We start from the raw sequence: 15,994 nt of genomic DNA, 5'->3' as shown, positions 1-15,994 counted from the left end.
CGTGCCGCGGCGCAGGTTGCAAGGCGGAGTCGTGCGGGTGTCAACCACTCACGGGAAGGGCACATAGAGCCTTCATGTAAGCACCTAGGCATGCAGGGTCCAGTCTGCAAGTGTAGGGCTGAAGAAGATGGCGTTCCGAAAGTTTGAGACCCTCCCATAGCATTTTCGTTTCACACACAGGTGGTCGAAGGCTACGCCGCTGTTGGCTGCGCGGGGATGGCGTCGTTAATTCACAACATCATGGGTTTCCGTTCTGTTCAGGATACGAAAGATATTCCTAGAAACGTACCGAGATCTTCAAGGAGGATTCGTTGCCTGGTAAGCTCAAGGTACATTGTCACATATGAACTTGACCAGTCGATGACACTCCTTTATAAAACGATCCGCTTTTTCGAAGGAAGAGACCAAAACAGTAAAACTAATTGGTAGGACAAAATGCGGAGAAGCAAGACATGCGGCTTGAAGAAGAAAGCTGTAGCAGATGTGAATCTGACTGCAGGATTGCTTGACAAAAGCTGAGCCTCTTTTGTGAGCCGGCAATCCTATTGCCTACGCCAGACACACACACCCTTTACGCAACTGACACACCGACTCCGACTAACGACAAAACTTGTGGACGCCACCATTCAACCCTCAACCGAGGAATCGGGGATATTCGAAACAAGACACCCGAATGGGTGATGAAGAAGAAAAGAAACATGTTTTCTAACGAGGCTGAAGAGGGGGTAATCGGCTGATACCTATTGTGCCATATTGATTGACGGGTCACTCGTTCGTTTTTCTCGACAAATGATGGCCCGCGGGGGGGCGGTATAGCCGACTAGAACTGTGGAAGATCATGGGTCTTGGTAGGTACGGTAGGCTGGGTTGACTCGGGAAGATGACGACTTACGTCAGTTGTGAAAGGTGTCTGTCTGCCTTGTGTTTGAGGGGTATATATACTTTGGTCTCTTCCGCGTGGAGGGCTGATCTTGAGAGGGGAGAAGGGTTTATATCAACAGTAATCAGCAGTTGTGTCGACACGAGAGACTACCTACCAAGCAAACGGTACACATCACCGAACCAAGAAACACCAAGACTACGAATAGCATCAGTAACCATGAGCACCGACATCAAGGTCGCCATCACCGGTGTTCCCACCACTCCTTCCAGCAATGGTAAGCTTGCCTTCACTTGCCTTCCCTTGTCTTCCCTTCCCCTTCATACATACATCCATCCCACTACCATCATATCCCATACTAACCTAACCCTTGCAACCGAGCAGGAGCCGTCCCCCTCCGCCACGAACTCCGCGACCTCCAGGCCAATCACCCAGATCAATTCAACCTCTACCTCCTCGGCCTCTCCCACTTCCAGGGTCTAGACGAGTCCCAGCTGGCCTCCTACTACCAAGTAGCCGGCATCCACGGCATGCCCTTCAAGCCGTGGGGCGGCGTCCCTTCCGACACCGACTGGTCCAAGCCCGGCAGTTCCGGGTTCGGGGGGTACTGCACGCACTCCTCCATTTTGTTCATCACCTGGCACCGGCCCTACCTGGCTTTGTACGAGCAAGCCCTATATGCATCCGTCCAGGCCGTGGCCCAAAAGTTCCCTGTTGAGGGCGGGTTGAGAACCAGATATGTTGCTGCCGCCAAGGAGTTCAGAGCGCCGTATTTCGACTGGGCTAGTCAACCCCCGCGCGGCACGGCTGCGTTCCCGGAGGCGCTTTCAGCAAAGACGATTCGGGTTGTTGATGTCGACGGGAAGACCAAGAGCATCAATAACCCGCTGAACCGGTTCAACTTCCATCCTGTCAACCCGAGTCCCGGTGACTTCAGCGCCGCCTGGAGCCGGTACCAGACCACGGTGCGGTATCCGAATCGGGTGACGGGGGAGTCAAGGGATGAGCGGATCGCGCCTATCCTGCAAAACGAGCTGGCGAGTTTGCGGAGCAATGTTTCTCTGTTGCTGTTGAGCTACAAGGACTTTGATGCTTTCAGTTACAATAGGTGGGATCCGAACATGAGCCCGGGCGATTTCGGGAGCTTGGAGGATGTGCATAACGAGATTCATGATCGAACGGGGGGCAATGGACACATGTCCAGTTTGGAAGTGTCGTCTTTTGATCCGTTGTTCTGGTTGCATCATATGTGAGTGGTGGTCCTCTTCCTCGTCCTCTTGCAGAGAGTGCCGTTGCTGACATGAAAACCCCTCGACTGCAGCAACGTCGACCGCCTCTGGTCCATCTGGCAAGACCTCAACCCAACCAGCTTCATGACCCCACGTCCTGCCCCTTACTCGACCTTCGTCGCTCAAGAGGGTGAAAGCCAGAGCAAGAATACGCCTCTGGAGCCGTTCTGGGACAGGTCTACTGCCAACTTCTGGACCTCGGAGCAGGTCAAGGACAGCACCACATTTGGCTATGCCTACCCTGAGACGCAGAAGTGGAAGTACTCTTCTGTTGCAGAGTACCAGGCCGCCATCAGGACATCTGTCACGGCGCTGTACGGTAGCAACGTATTTGCTAACTTTGTTGATAATGTCGCTGATCGGACGCCTGCGTTAAAGAAGTCGCTAGCAGCCGGTGAGGAGAGCAAGAGCAAGAGCAAGAACGCTGTTTCGGAGGCTGCTGCTCATGCTGTTGAGGCTTCTGGTGTCAAGAAGATCGCTGCCAAGGTTCATGGTGTGGTCCATCAGGCCGAGGAAAAGGTGCAGAAGCCGGTGGTCAATGTTGAAGAGACCAAGGCCGAGCCAATCACTCCCAAAGGTACAATGTCCCGTTCGAACAGAAATAGGGGCTCCGAGCTGACAGCTTCAACAGGCCCAATCCCGGAGAACCTCAAGTACCTCGCCCCTGATGGCAAGTACACCGATTGGATCGTCAACGTCCGCGCCCAGAAGCACGCTCTCGGCCAATCCTTCCGTATCATCGTCTTCCTCGGCGAGTTCAATCCCGACCCGGAGACTTGGGACCAAGAGTTTAACTGCGTCGGTCGTGTGTCTGTGTTGGGGCGAAGCGCCGAAACGCAGTGTGGCAAGTGCCGCAAGGATAACACCAACGGTCTGGTCGTCTCAGGCACAGTCCCCTTGACGTCCGCCTTGTTGCAGGATATCGTTGGTGGCGAGCTCCAGAGCCTCAAGTCCGAGGATGTCATCCCGCATCTGCGCGCCAACTTGAAGTGGAAGGTGGCCCTCTTCAATGGCGATGAGTACAATATGGAGGAGGTTCCGGACCTCAAGGTTAGTGTCGCTTCGACGGAGGTGACTATCGATGAGGAAGGGTTGCCGCACTACTCTCGTCAGTATACGGTCTATCCTGAGATCACCGAGGGGAAGCCTTGCGGACATGGCCCGGAGGATCACATCTAAACGGGGATCCAGCATTAGAAGGGAAGAAAGGTGCAAGAATGTGTGTTTCCTGTGTGATGGGATCATGAAACCGGGTATCGTTATTTCTGCCGTGTAAAGATGGGCAAAATCCAAGAACAAAAGGAAACAAAATTTTTTCATCGCCGTAGCCACCCACCCAAACGCCTTCCCTATGCAGAAAACAAGTGAACAAGACATAACAGACAAGACCACCAGTACTGTGACGCTCAGAAGGCGATGCGACGCTTGCGACCAGTGTACTTGGAGGTGGCCTTGACAATCTTGCCCTTGCGCTCCATCTGTTCCTTCTTCTTGATGATCCAGCCCTTGCTGCCCTTCGTCATGTCGCCCTTGCCGGCCTTGCCCTTCTTTCTCTGGTCGAGAATATCGACGCCGTCCATGTTTTCGACGACAGCGCTGATGTCCTTGCCGTTGGTGGCATCCTTGCCGACGGTGAGGACGAGGTAGAGCTTGACGTTCTTGGTGTTGGGGTCGTCCTCGAGCAGACCGGCGCCGAAGCCAGCCTTGACAGCGGCAGCGGTAATCATCTGCTTTTGTACGTCGTTCTTGGGGTAGAACTGGCAGACGGCTCTGCCGCCACGTTTTAGCGAGGCGTAGAGGCCGTTGAAAAAGCGCGAAAGTCGGGTGGAGGGGGTGGTGTCGCTGGTTTCGGCGTTGCAGAGCCACTGGATGGCACTGATGCTGATGGCGGCGTCAAAGGAACCGGCGCGGAATGGCACGCCTTGGCCGATGTCTGCGAGGAAGAGATCGCCCTCGACATCGCGCTGTAGGGCCGTGTCCAACATGGAAGGGCTGATGTCCATGCCTACCCAGACGTGGGGGCCGCCCTCATCTTCGGGGACGTCTGAGAGGATCTCGCCGGAGAGACCACTGCCGCAGCCGATGTCGAGAATGAAACCGGGGGACTTGAGGTCGAGGAGCTCGAGGGCACGACGGGTCATGGAGGCCTGAATGTTCTGGATACGAGAGGAGGTGGTGTACTTGCGAGCTTCGGTGTCGTCATAGTGGACATCGGCCGCGCTGGTGTTGTTTGGTTAGTTTTTGGGGAATGAGGAGAGCGGAAGTGCTTGTCGCGAGGTTGTCGTCGAGTGGTGAACCTACAGGGTATCTTCGGGGCGAGACATATTGGGCTAGTTGTATTGAGATGACAGTATTATAGGACAAGACAACTAGCGACAGGATGGAGGGCGGAAGTGGTCTTTATCCAGGAATGCGACAAGGAGAGGTGGAAATACGCCGACAGCTGGGTGGATGGACAGGACAGGATGGTGCTACTGGTCAGCCTGGTCCTTGGTGCTGTTGCTGTTGCTACTGGCGAGCGGTGTGGTGGGACACAAAAAAGTTTCGATGGGCCCTTTCGGATGTGGGGTTGTTCTGGGGTAGTGGTGGGATTGGCGGCAGCTTATCGATAGCCTTATCTTATCGTACCTCAACGGCCGCCAATTCCAGGCCATGATAACATGACATTGCCGGGTCTGGCGAGTGCGGCCCCACTTTAAACGCGGTCTGTTTAATTGAACACGTCAGGGGGTAAGTACCTCTACCTCTACCATACCAAGTATAGGGACCGGGACAGGAGCTCCATACAAGGGGTTCTCTCGTCCGCAGCTGAGCCTTGAGCTTCCACTTTCTCCAGAACAACAAAGAACCAATTGACCTCCACACCACCACCACTCAGTTCCCATATTATGCCCGTCTAATTCCAACCCGACCCAACATATTCTCAAAAATGTGGATTCTGCCTCTTGTTGGCTATCTCGGCTCCATCGTGGGCTTCTGTTTCCTGACCCTGGCTATCGGTACGTGCTGTTGAGGTTCCTAGTTGAAGCTCCTGTGGGCGACCGGCATGCATTCATTAGGTTGCTAACAAGGCGTCCATTGCCTTACAGCCTCGGGTCTCTATTATTTGTCCGAGGTCGTCGAAGAACATACCGTTGTTGCCAAGCGCTTCCTTACTCGACTCATCTACACCATCATCGTCATCCAGCTTCTACTATGCCTCGTCGATAGATTCCCCTTCTTCCTGACACTGCTCAGCGTCGGCTCCCATGTTGTCTACTTGGGTAATATGCGGAGGTTTCCCTACGTCAAATTGACCGATCCGCTGTTCGTTTTGTCATGCGGTAAGTTTGAGCAAACAAGCCCTTTTTAATCCGTGCCTACGCTAACACTGGCTGTTCCCACCAGTCCTCGTTCTTGTCAACCATTACCTGTGGTTCAAACACTTCTCGGGTCACCAAGAGCGCGCCTACCAGAAAATGACCTCGTACTACGACATGCCATCCAACGTTCCCACCTTCACCGAGATCGCATCCTACTTCGGCATCTGCGTATGGCTGGTTCCCTTCGCCCTCTTTGTCAGCTTGTCTGCAAGTGACAATGTCCTGCCCTCAATGGGCAACGAGGCTTCTTCGAGTGCTGGAGCTGGTGGTGTCGGTGGTGATGGTACAAGGGCAAGACGAGGACGGGGCCTGATCGGGTCCGTTGTGGACAACATCCTAGGAGCTGTGGGGGGAGTCACGTCCACGGTGGGCTGGAAGAAGTCCGACGATCGGCTGTAGGAGACCTAAGGCACTAATAGTAAAGAGGAGGGCGAATCATAATTAATTGCATGTAAGTTACGTTGTTGGGAAATCATCAATAGCGAACGGAGCGCTAATTATACACCTAGATTGATATCCATCCTTCTTTGTCCCGACCATGTGTTCCTCAAGCGCCCGATACCTTCCGGCTCTGCACCTTTGCCATGCCACTCACGCCAACCCATTCCCAACTCGGGTATCACATTCTGTCCCGACGAAAAACGAAGCCGCCCTTTCAAACTTACCGCCCAATATCTTACTCCTCAAGTTATTAGTACAAGCTTGTCGATAAAAGTGCTCTACTCGAAACGGAGATCCACTGTCAACTCCTCCCACGCCTGTTCGCTTCTTCGGTCTGGTTCGCTTCGCCACTCAGCCGCCTCATGCCTTCTGAGTTCTCGACTTTCGGCCCTTCGCAGATCCTTTAGGATATCTTGGACGGCATCAAGATTTCGAGCCGTTAGACAATGGCACACGACTCCGCTTATCGCATGGTTGCACCCCAGGTCCTCGTCATCCGAGTGTACGTCGGTCGCGCCCGTCAGATCCAAGGCAGGAACCATAAAGAAGTTCGTGTACGGCTGAAATGCCGCTAGTTCAGCCATGCTGCCAAAGTCTCGCTCCGATATTGTCGAAGGGAAGCTGACATCCATGGTCAGTTCGCTATGCTGCGATACGATGTCGTTAATATGGAAATCGCCGCCAGTCGAGACGCTGATTGTTGTGATGTCGGAAACACGCTCCCGTCTCGATCCGCTATGGTCGCTGTCCGAGTCGGAATCCGAGCTCGATTCGCCTGCCCACACGGCCCTGAGTGAACCAGACAGCTCCATGCTAAGCGTGTCGGCAGTGCTGGTCTCGTCTTCAGTACCGTCGTAAACGATGATGACTGACGCGGAATCGTGGTATTCCTCATCCTCTCCTTCGTCATCTCCCTCGTCATCATAATCGATGTAGGGAGGGTAGACAACGGTCAAGGTGTCATGGTCAAGATACCAGTCGCCGGAAGCGACATGAAGGGTGTCATTATGGTGGAAGGTGTAGGCCATGTTTTAAGCTGTTGGATGCCTTTGCCAATGCCCAGAAGTACGGGGGTTGTCGAGCTTGCTCCAGTGCAGTGTTGGATTTCTGGCGGATTTGAAGCAAAGGAAGAGATCATCAAGGTCAACATTCCGGTGAAACGGACTTTAAGAGGGAGAGCAACAGAAGCTAAGGGTTTCGCCCTAATCGCCCTACCGGCAGACGATCCCGCCTTTGCTTCATCGCCGGGCATCAAGGCCCGCTGTTCCCCGTCCTATCCTTCGGGATACCTTTTCCTCACGGAACGCCCAGGGCAAGCTTGGGCTTTTTGACATCCCACCCTCATGGCAAACTGCATGAGTGGCGTTGTGTGGCAGACCGCTGGTAACCATAGAGGGCCAATCGCACCGCTCTGCTAACGAGAAATCTGTCGTACCGTCTTGAGCACGCAATCGTGGGAAGACGGAATTGGGGGAGGGCGTCGCCCATTGGAGAGTGATGGGCGCTGGTGATGGGTTCGGGTCTTTTCCGACACGTTAGAATCGGTATCTCGCAGCTGTTTTCATGTCGGTGCCAGATTTATAGTGGTCGGGGAAGGTTTTGGCAGCAGAGGACGACTACAGAAATCAGGGGAACCAGGGAATCACAAATATATGGCCATCACTTGCCCTCTAGCACGGAAATCGAAACCCTCTGCGCTCTGCCTTTCCAACACTATCGGATCAACGGCGAATAGACGCAGGAAACACCATTAGAGGCACATACCCATACCTCCAAACTCGATGTCCCATTATCAACCAATCGAGCGATCGACGTTCAAAGAACGCCATGTACCAACTCATAACGCACATCCCAGCGGATATCATAATTTCCTTCAAGCAAATAAACGACCGATAGGCTCTGTCATATGCAAAACTGGCATTGACCGCTTCACACCGCATGGGTCCCATGATCAATACTGCAGTTCCAGTCAAAGAATGCCCGTTTTCCTCCTGCATCTATCCGTCCGCGCAACTCCGCGCAACTCCGCGTAACAAGGTTGTGCGATGCAAACTCCTGGAGTAGCAATCGTAGAGAAGCTCAGTAGCTGTCTCCCATCTGCTTGGAGCTTTCCCCTCACCCATCCGCCTATGTCTGTCCTTACTATCGGATATCCTGCAGTAGTTACAGGTCTCTTCTCACCATCACTTGCCCTCTTACTCTGTGGAAGGAAGTCTTCTGGAAGCCATGTTCTCCTTTGATTCTCTTCTTACTCACCGCCGGTTCTGTACATGAACAAAAACATGGCACGGCACTAGCACTTGCATCCCGTCTTTTTTCATGGTTCCTGTGATGGTCCTACAACATCACCTATGCCGAATTGTCGATTAGCCTTTGACCATCAAGCCACAGTCAGTATCCCGCTCTCCACATTCCACCAGATTCTCTGCCGTCTGTATCTCCCCACACTCTATCTCTGCTGGGTAGATACAGAATCAAGAGCAGCAAGTCTCCTTTGGTCTTCCTTCCTCTTCCACTTTTACCTCCCACTGGATTCCACTTTCGAAGGATTCTGTCATGAAACACTCTCCACGGGATACCAGAATGGTAGAACACCAGGAAACCAGGCCCAGAACACCAGGACATCACTATGTAACGGGAGATCACGCAGGATACCGGCGGGTGTGTTTGTGTGTACACGTACCTCTTTGTGAATCTCTGTGCTGACGGACTTAAAGGACCACACATGTGCTGTGGCAATGTGTGGGTGTTTTTTGTTTCTTTCTTTGCTTGCTCGGAGGTCCTTCAGTTGCCTCCAACGGTTTCTGTCGGTACTAGTTCTGGTGCACTGTTAGTGTCTTTCTTCGTCTATCTGGATACTAATGTGGTGGAGGATAAGTCTCTACCTGTTGATGAATATCTGCTGTGGGCATTTTTATTCGCGGCTACTCTTTGTTGCCTTCTTATCTCGTTCTCTCTTCTTCGGTTGTTGGTCTTCTACTTCCCTTCTGGCCCCTTCCTCGGTATCTGTCATCCAAGTCTCTGCTTACCCTGCACTTTTCCCACGGCAAAGCGCTTTCGCCCTCTCGGGCTCTAGCAACCAAGTCGCTTTTCATTTCCAGGAGCTGGGGAGTCAATTCTCGCTATTTCTCTGGCCATTTCCCTTTACAAACAATCGCCATAATAGCACCGTACATCTCAAAGTGTATTCATACACGCTCTCTTCCCTTTCGCCGTCACAGAACCGTAGTAGCCAACCTCCCACTATGTTCAAGCCACTCCAATATGTGAACGACAAAACGACATTGCTTCTGTGGGCCACTATAGCAGCTCCCCTCGCCGTGGCTGACGGACGATCTCACGGTCTGCTGTTGCTGGGTCCAAAATAGCAAAGCCAAGTCGGCCTCTCCCATCCACCACACCATATTGGATCATGGGCTCCGTGTCTCTGGTATCACCCGTTCCCTTGATATCTCCCCTGCGAATATGTTTGGCCAATTGTCCAGCCGAAGCATTACTACTACACCCGTTAAAAATATCAGTCATCAGTTGCTGCTGCCCTACCCGCCGTCCATCCTTTTCCGCACTAACCCTTGTTTCACTCCCCTCCGACCCCGAGCCATACTCTCCATAGCCACCCTTCTTCTTCTCATTCCTGTCCCCTCCGACCCTCCTCTCACAACTTGCTACAAAAGCCCCAACAACCTCTAACGGGCTCAAACTAAACTCCCTCCCCAACCTCCACCACCCCCAAAACAGCCCCAACGTAGCCACCGGCCCCAACAAACTAACCACAACCCCGACCCCCAGCTTGCTCCGATCAGCAGCGTACTGCGCCGCCTGTCTGGCGCTCGTATACGTCACGTTTCTTTGCATAACCGCTGTTTTCGTCCCGTTCTTGACTTCAGGGAGAGAGTTGTGTTCTGCCGCAGCGCGGATGGACATCCGGAATGCGATTTCACGGAAGGAGTTGATGATGTCGTCCATGGGGTCCGAGAAGGACGAGGTGCAGCCTGAGTAACCGCCGAGCATACCTGTGAGGTCTTTTTCTTCTTCGGGGTCTTTGGAGGAGTCTTTCTTGTAAAGAACGGGCATGATACCCATGTTTTGAGGAAAGAGAAGTAACCCGTCGTAGATGACGGTTGTTGAACTCTCAAAAAGGAGTTGGCCGAGGGAGTGTAGGGGAAGAAGGGTGGAGTGGCTTGGCATTGCTAGAGGCCAGAAACTTAAAGCCAAAAGGTTAGTAACGATGTCAGAAAACCTGAAAGTGTCGAGCAAGGCGATGGAGAAGAAAAGAATTCAACGACGACTAAACGAAAGGGAAGGGAAGTGGAAAGAACTTACAATCTATCAACAAGCTCATCATCCCTCCAACTGGTACCCGACTGAAAACTCACATTCCCTCTATCCAAGAAAATGTTGTACTTCATCGAAACTGGAGTGAGCAGACACTTATGGCTAATGGTTTTGCCCACAAAGCGGCACGAGGAGGAATTTTTGTGCGTGACTTGGACGGATATTCCATTCTGAAAGTCCTCGGGTTCAGGACCATACTGGAATGCATCAAAGGAAATGTAGGTCTTGAAGATGATCGCGGTTACGTTTTTGTTCAGAACGGTTGTCCCGTTCTTGTTGTATTGAAGGGTTAGGTTGTAGGGGATGTAGGATGTAGAACAGTTGACTACGTTGAAGCCGAAGGCCTGAGCAGTATTGCGGGTAGTTGGTTAGCTCGGAACAAAGTATTTGTAGGGTGTTCTCAGTCCATATGAAATCATAATCCTGAAGGCGATCACTTACCGGGACACTTATCGAACAATTATCGCACTCCGCCACATCAGGAATCCGCATAGGCGTTTTGGCCTGATACTCGCGAGCGACGCTGGCAAAGCCAGCGCTGAAGTCAACGCCGCCGTATCCGCTCAGAGAAGTGTCGGTCACGTAACCGGCCCAGTCACTGCTTACGTTGGGCATGATCGCTAGGTCAATCTTGCCCGTGTCCAGCACGCTCACTGTCTGGACAGAGGACGCTCGCTGCATCAGAGGCCCGCGGAGTAAGGAGGTAATGGCCACGAGGAGGCAAACTGCGTGTATGAAAGTATTATCAGCAATAGTCGGGATGCTTGATAAAGCTCGAGGATCGGTACATATGTGACGATAGGGTGGTCAACCCAGGGTAGGCAGTAAACCAAGTGCAAAATGAGGGTAGACAACAAAACAATGAAACTCCATATACGAACCCAAACTAACCCGCACAGCCCTCTTCCCACTCAATGCCTTCACCGCGCCCACAACGCCCGTGCTGCCAGCCCAGTAGTAGTGCAGATTCGTGATCGGCATACCCTCGTTCTTCACGGCTCTCGACCAAAAACATATCACCGAGGCTTCGGCAAACGCGACCCCCAAGAACGTGTTGGCAAACGTCGAGGTGTAAGCGAGAAGCACACCGGGCTGCATCTTGCCGGACCATTGACCGTCGACTGGTTGGCCGTCGCTTGAGAGCACGATGTAAATGGCCGCGCCGGTACCTTTTGGTGGTGTTAGCTGCTCTTTGCCGTTGCAGTTATGTGAAAAAGTCTTGGCCGTTGACTTACAAGCTACGCTCAAAACCAAAGGGAGAAGAGCCGAATACGGAAACCTCCTCAACCCTCCTGACATCCAGGGGTATTTCTTGGATTCATCATCATCATCGGCTGCCTGGATCTTCTCCTGCTCATTATCTTTGCTTGACAACTGTTGTTGTTGTTGTTGTGGATGATTTTGCAGCGGAGTAGGCTCATCGAGTGAAGACTGCGGCTCCTCCGTATACCCTGGCTCATATGCGAATGATGGGTGATAGCGGAAAGAGTTCTCGCCTTCGCTTTCCGAGGAGGGTGACTCATAAACCTGATAGTCATCGATGCTCAGTTGCTGTAGATGATGTTGAGAAAGGAGTTCTTCTCTTGAAGAAGCCATAATCAGTTGTCGTGATTGGAGGTAGACGGTAGACAATATGAGAGCAAGAGAGATCGTAAAGTGGGATGAATGCCCGAAATTTAAGCAATTCTAAATTCCTGGGCCACGGCGCGAAGAAGGCTGAAGGATAACGTCTAACTGGATCAAGTCGACCACAGGCAGCAGCATGTTATCTATAAGTGTGTTCATCCCTTCTTAATGTTGAGCGTAAAGCCGCCCAAAGGCAGGTCAATTAAACGCAGGGCTGCATGGCATACTCGCATTGCCACGTCGTGATGCCCGTTGGAGGCGGTGCCGGAAATTGACCATAACATGGCTGACATATGGTAGCCCTTATCATCAAAGGGATTGGGGGCTACATCCTGGGAATAAAAAAATTTAAGGCATAGTGTGTCCGAAAGAGGCACCAGAACACACAGGCAGGAACCATTGTAACGATCTTTCTGGAACTCAACAGGAGGTCGCGTAATGGTGTGACTCGTTGTGGCAAATGAGGAAGCGGATGCATATAGTATCTAAGGTGTTGATCCGTGTCGCTATCCAATGAAAGGCCATGGCTGGGGGGGCTTATTCCAGGTTATAGTGATGCTGTGAGTTGTGGAACCGGGCACACCCCTTCTCTTGACTACGCCCAATTCCTGGCCTCGTCAATCCTGTAGAGATTTTGACCAAGGCTGAGAAAGACAAATCACTTGGGCTGGAAAGCAAACGGCTCAGGAGAGATGTTAGCTATTCGTAGCTATCGTAGGCAAAGAACAAGAGCATATCGGTCGAAGGCAATCATAAACCATCAGTGTCCACAATTACAGCTCTCAAATTCCACGGCGCGACGTCTTCACGTCATCAAATCCGAACAGGAACAGAGTCCCTCCGAGCGAGCAAATGGCCCTCGGCAACCAGCGAGTTATGGCACGGCACTCTCCTGATGAAATCCTCTAAATTTTGCAGCGTCGTCCCCGCAATCTCCGTCAACGCCTCCTCCGTGAAGAAAGCCTGATGTCCGCAAATGATCACATTGTGGAACGTAGTCAACCGCATGAGCTCATCGTCCTGAATAATATGACCACTGTGATCCTGGTAAAACAGGGCGCTTTCTCCCTCGTAGACATCAAGCGCGAGCCCACCCAGTTGATGACTCTTGAGGGCGTCAATGACTGCCTTCGTGTTGATCAACCCACCACGCGACGTGTTGATGAGCATGGCGTTCTTCTTCATCTTGGCGAGTGTCTTTTCATTGATGATATGCTTCGTCTGGTCTGTCAACGGACAGTGGAGAGAGACAAAGTCGCATTGCGGCAGCAGCTCATCAAGACTGGCGTACTCGCCGTACGACTTGAAGGCGTCAGTGGGATATGGGTCGTAGGCGATCAGCTTGCAGCCGAAGCCCTGGAGGATACGAGCAAGGCTGACGCCGATCTTGCCGGTGCCAATAATACCGACTGTCTTGCCATGGAGGGTGCGGCCGAGCAGACCGTCGAGGTTGAAGTTGCCCTCGCGCACGCGGTTGAAGGCTCGGTGCGTCTTGCGGTTGAGCGTCTGGATCAGGGCAATGGCAAATTCGGCGACGGCTTCGGGCGAGTACGAGGGGACGTTGGCGACGAAGAAGCCTAGACGTTCGGCTTCCTCGAGATCGACATTGTTGTAGCCGGCGCAGCGGAGGAGGATGGCTCGGACGCCTTCTTGGCGGAGGGCCTTCAGGACAGGCGCATTAAGCGTGTCGTTGACGAAGACGCAGACGGCAGTGGCACCAACGGCGAGAGGAACGGTTTCGACAGAGAGAGGGAAGTCGTGGAAAACGAGCTCAGTGCGAGGAATCTGTGAGTGCTGTGCATGCGAGTTGTCCGTGTTTGCGTGGCTGTACCGAGCAGCGTGTACTTGGGACAGATATTCCCTATCGTACGGTTTCGCGCTGAAAACGGCCACTTTCATGGTGGTAGCCCCGCTGTGAGTGTCGACGTAGGGGTTGGGGAAATGCTAGGATAGTGGGGCAGGCTAGCGGCTGATAGTGCGCTTTAGGGGCAACTCTATTTTGAGGTCAAAGGATGAAGTGTAGAGGTAGGGCTGTGATGATGGTGAACCAGAGATGAACCGCGAATGAGGAATGTGCAAGCAAATGTTGGTATACAAAATGATGACAGAAGAGAAATCGTGTCTACAAAGGAGTAAGCAGATGTTTCCAAGATCTTGAACAAAGCGATATTACAACGCAGTTTCTAAATCGAGAGTCGGGAACTTGGCTCCTCCATCCTCCTTCCCGTGATGCATCAGATCTGTTAGCAGTTGCCCCTGCCCATCCTCTGAACCACTAACATTTATTTTCCAGGAGCTCCAGGCCCAGGTGCCAAGCAGCACTTGGCTTACGAAGTGTCGCGGGGTTTGTCTGCTTGTGACTGCCATCGCCAAGAATCCGCTGAAGAAACAGCGATCCATGCTCCTGTAGGGAATCACAAGGGGAAGAACACTCGGAGCAAACACGCCGTTTTTTGCCCTTGAAACGAAGCCACGAAACCGATTGGGAAATGATCGAAACCAAACGTTTTGTTTCCATCTAATTCGGACAGTCCCAAGCATTGACTGTGCTGTGCCTCATGGGGTGATCTGCACTAAATTTAGGGAGTGGGAGCTAGCTCAGGGCAGAGCGGTGCATCCCGTTGCCGACCCGTGCGGCCCGCTTGGTGACCGACGTTTCGGGGGCGAAGAGACGACTTCATTACCGTGCCGCGATAATAATATTGGGTAGTGAAAAACAATTTGGCGATGCAACTGCCTACACCGTATGACATGGAATCAAGTACCATGGATCGTTTCCGACGTGCAGTTGTAGCAATATGAGGGAGTGTCCCTCGAGTGCAAAATGTTGCCAAGCAAGTGGATCCGATCTCAGGGGTAAAGTAAATAAATCATTGATGGAATTGACGGGCTAGAAGTTGTGAGAACATGGGCCTGCCCATGTTACGGCATTGAGAAATCGAAAAACGCCTTTTCCTTGTCCATAATTTCTATCTATACAATATGTATGTCATTTCATCTATCCCTAACACCTAGAACGATACGTGAACGCAATACTCCTCCGTCACGGCCGGCGCCGGTTTCTTGGTAGTAACCTTTGAGTGACTTGGGGATATGCTGGTGGATGTTGAAGCAAACGTCGGGCTTGTCGGTATCTATGCCGGACTCAGAACCCCTGCGCTCGAGCTGGGGGAAGTCCTTGGCGAGGCGGTTGAAGGTGCCGTGGAAGAGTCCATCGGCGAGCTTCATGATGTTGGCCTTGTGGATGCAGGTGACCTTCTCCTCCACTCGCGGTGCCCCTTGTTGCCCCCTCAGTGCCTGTTGTTTGAGCAGTCCTCGCACATGTCGCCGGTGTACTGGACACTCTGGCCGCACATGCAGACCTTGCAGGCGCATATGTGTTGCCCGCCCTCCGAGGGGGACTGGCAGTGGTAGTCGGAGAAGTCGCTCCCCCTACGGCTCTGGGAGCCAGAAAACCCGTCGGAGAACCCATAGTAGGGGTCAAATGGTGCGACCGGGGCCGGGGTACTGGTCGTGGTGTGGCCCTTGGCCTTGTTGTTTGACTTGAAGAAAGGCATTTTTGGCAAAGGCAGCTGATCGCGTCTTTGATGGGTTTTGTCTTGCTGGTTATGGGCTTGGGAATGTCTTCGAGGTGTGGTCTTGTTCTCGGTATGCCTTTTTGAGGTCTTGGAAGGCTTGAAGAAGGATTAGAAGACTACGTCTCACCGCAAAGATTAGCGCGATACCGTATAGAAGGGAGCAAGATCAGTTCACCTACCTGCTGTGAACTGATGGTTGGATAATTAACTGTCACGATGAATATATCAGCGATGAGTGAAAAGGAAGAAGTTCGAAGGTTCAGTCTGGAAGCAGGGTCCTTATCAGAGATCAAAGGTCAGCTCTTCCTCAGAATCACCTCAACTCTCCAACTGCAAGGCTGTCACGCTGTTACAGATGCAGAAAGTAGCGTGGTATACGGTTTCAGACATTAATCACCTGGCAGAAGGTAAAATTAAAGTTTAGGTCAGGCGTCGAAAGGTCTCCACTATCTCCCTACTGTGGTATCAGAAAGTGTCTATAAG

At 52.4% G+C, this 15,994-nt stretch overlaps 6 protein-coding genes across 6 annotated transcripts; 2 read left to right on the top strand and 4 right to left on the bottom strand.

The window, feature by feature from the left end:
• The first annotated feature begins 335 nt into the window (after positions 1-335).
• On the top strand, positions 336-3,490 carry SMAC4_01459 (uncharacterized protein). The gene is made up of 4 exons (XM_003352577.2): positions 336-1,157; positions 1,265-2,129; positions 2,202-2,746; positions 2,801-3,490. Exons 1-4 carry the CDS (start codon positions 881-883, stop codon positions 3,346-3,348), a joined length of 2,235 nt encoding a protein of 744 aa, XP_003352625.2. The 5' UTR covers positions 336-880; the 3' UTR covers positions 3,349-3,490.
• Positions 3,491-3,575: 85 nt separating this feature from the next.
• Positions 3,576-4,630, bottom strand: SMAC4_01460 (uncharacterized protein; the record flags this gene model as incomplete). Its single annotated transcript, XM_003352578.2, has 2 exons — positions 4,471-4,630; positions 3,576-4,389 (listed from the first exon to the last, which is right to left on the bottom strand). Exons 1-2 carry the CDS (start codon positions 4,491-4,493, stop codon positions 3,576-3,578), a joined length of 837 nt encoding a protein of 278 aa, XP_003352626.1. The 5' UTR covers positions 4,494-4,630.
• A 468-nt stretch (positions 4,631-5,098) lies between these two features.
• Positions 5,099-6,160, top strand: SMAC4_01461 (uncharacterized protein; the record flags this gene model as incomplete). Its single annotated transcript, XM_003352579.2, has 4 exons — positions 5,099-5,168; positions 5,259-5,492; positions 5,557-5,982; positions 6,041-6,160. The coding sequence occupies 3 exons, from the start codon at positions 5,099-5,101 to the stop codon at positions 5,928-5,930; spliced, it is 678 nt and encodes a 225-aa protein (XP_003352627.1). The 3' UTR covers positions 5,931-5,982; positions 6,041-6,160.
• Positions 6,161-6,250: 90 nt separating this feature from the next.
• On the bottom strand, positions 6,251-7,000 carry SMAC4_01462 (uncharacterized protein; the record flags this gene model as incomplete). The annotated part of the gene is made up of 1 exon (XM_003352580.1): positions 6,251-7,000. One exon carries the CDS (start codon positions 6,998-7,000, stop codon positions 6,251-6,253), a length of 750 nt encoding a protein of 249 aa, XP_003352628.1.
• A 1,838-nt stretch (positions 7,001-8,838) lies between these two features.
• SMAC4_01463 (uncharacterized protein) lies at positions 8,839-12,271 on the bottom strand. The gene is made up of 5 exons (XM_066089594.1): positions 11,543-12,271; positions 11,189-11,476; positions 10,749-11,032; positions 10,296-10,651; positions 8,839-10,176 (listed from the first exon to the last, which is right to left on the bottom strand). The coding sequence occupies exons 1-5, from the start codon at positions 11,901-11,903 to the stop codon at positions 9,273-9,275; spliced, it is 2,193 nt and encodes a 730-aa protein (XP_065945773.1). The 5' UTR covers positions 11,904-12,271; the 3' UTR covers positions 8,839-9,272.
• Positions 12,272-12,618: 347 nt separating this feature from the next.
• Positions 12,619-13,902, bottom strand: SMAC4_01464 (uncharacterized protein). Its single transcript, XM_003352582.2, has one exon. The coding sequence runs from the start codon at positions 13,830-13,832 to the stop codon at positions 12,747-12,749; it is 1,086 nt and encodes a 361-aa protein (XP_003352630.1). The 5' UTR covers positions 13,833-13,902; the 3' UTR covers positions 12,619-12,746.
• Between the last annotated feature and the right edge of the window lie 2,092 nt (positions 13,903-15,994).

The sequence above is a fragment of the Sordaria macrospora genome, chromosome 1 (genome assembly GCF_033870435.1).
Source record: "Sordaria macrospora chromosome 1, complete sequence".
Taxonomy (NCBI): domain Eukaryota; kingdom Fungi; phylum Ascomycota; class Sordariomycetes; order Sordariales; family Sordariaceae; genus Sordaria; species Sordaria macrospora.
The sequence above is the reverse complement of the archived record's forward strand: the minus strand, read 5'-3'. Positions and strand labels throughout refer to the sequence as shown.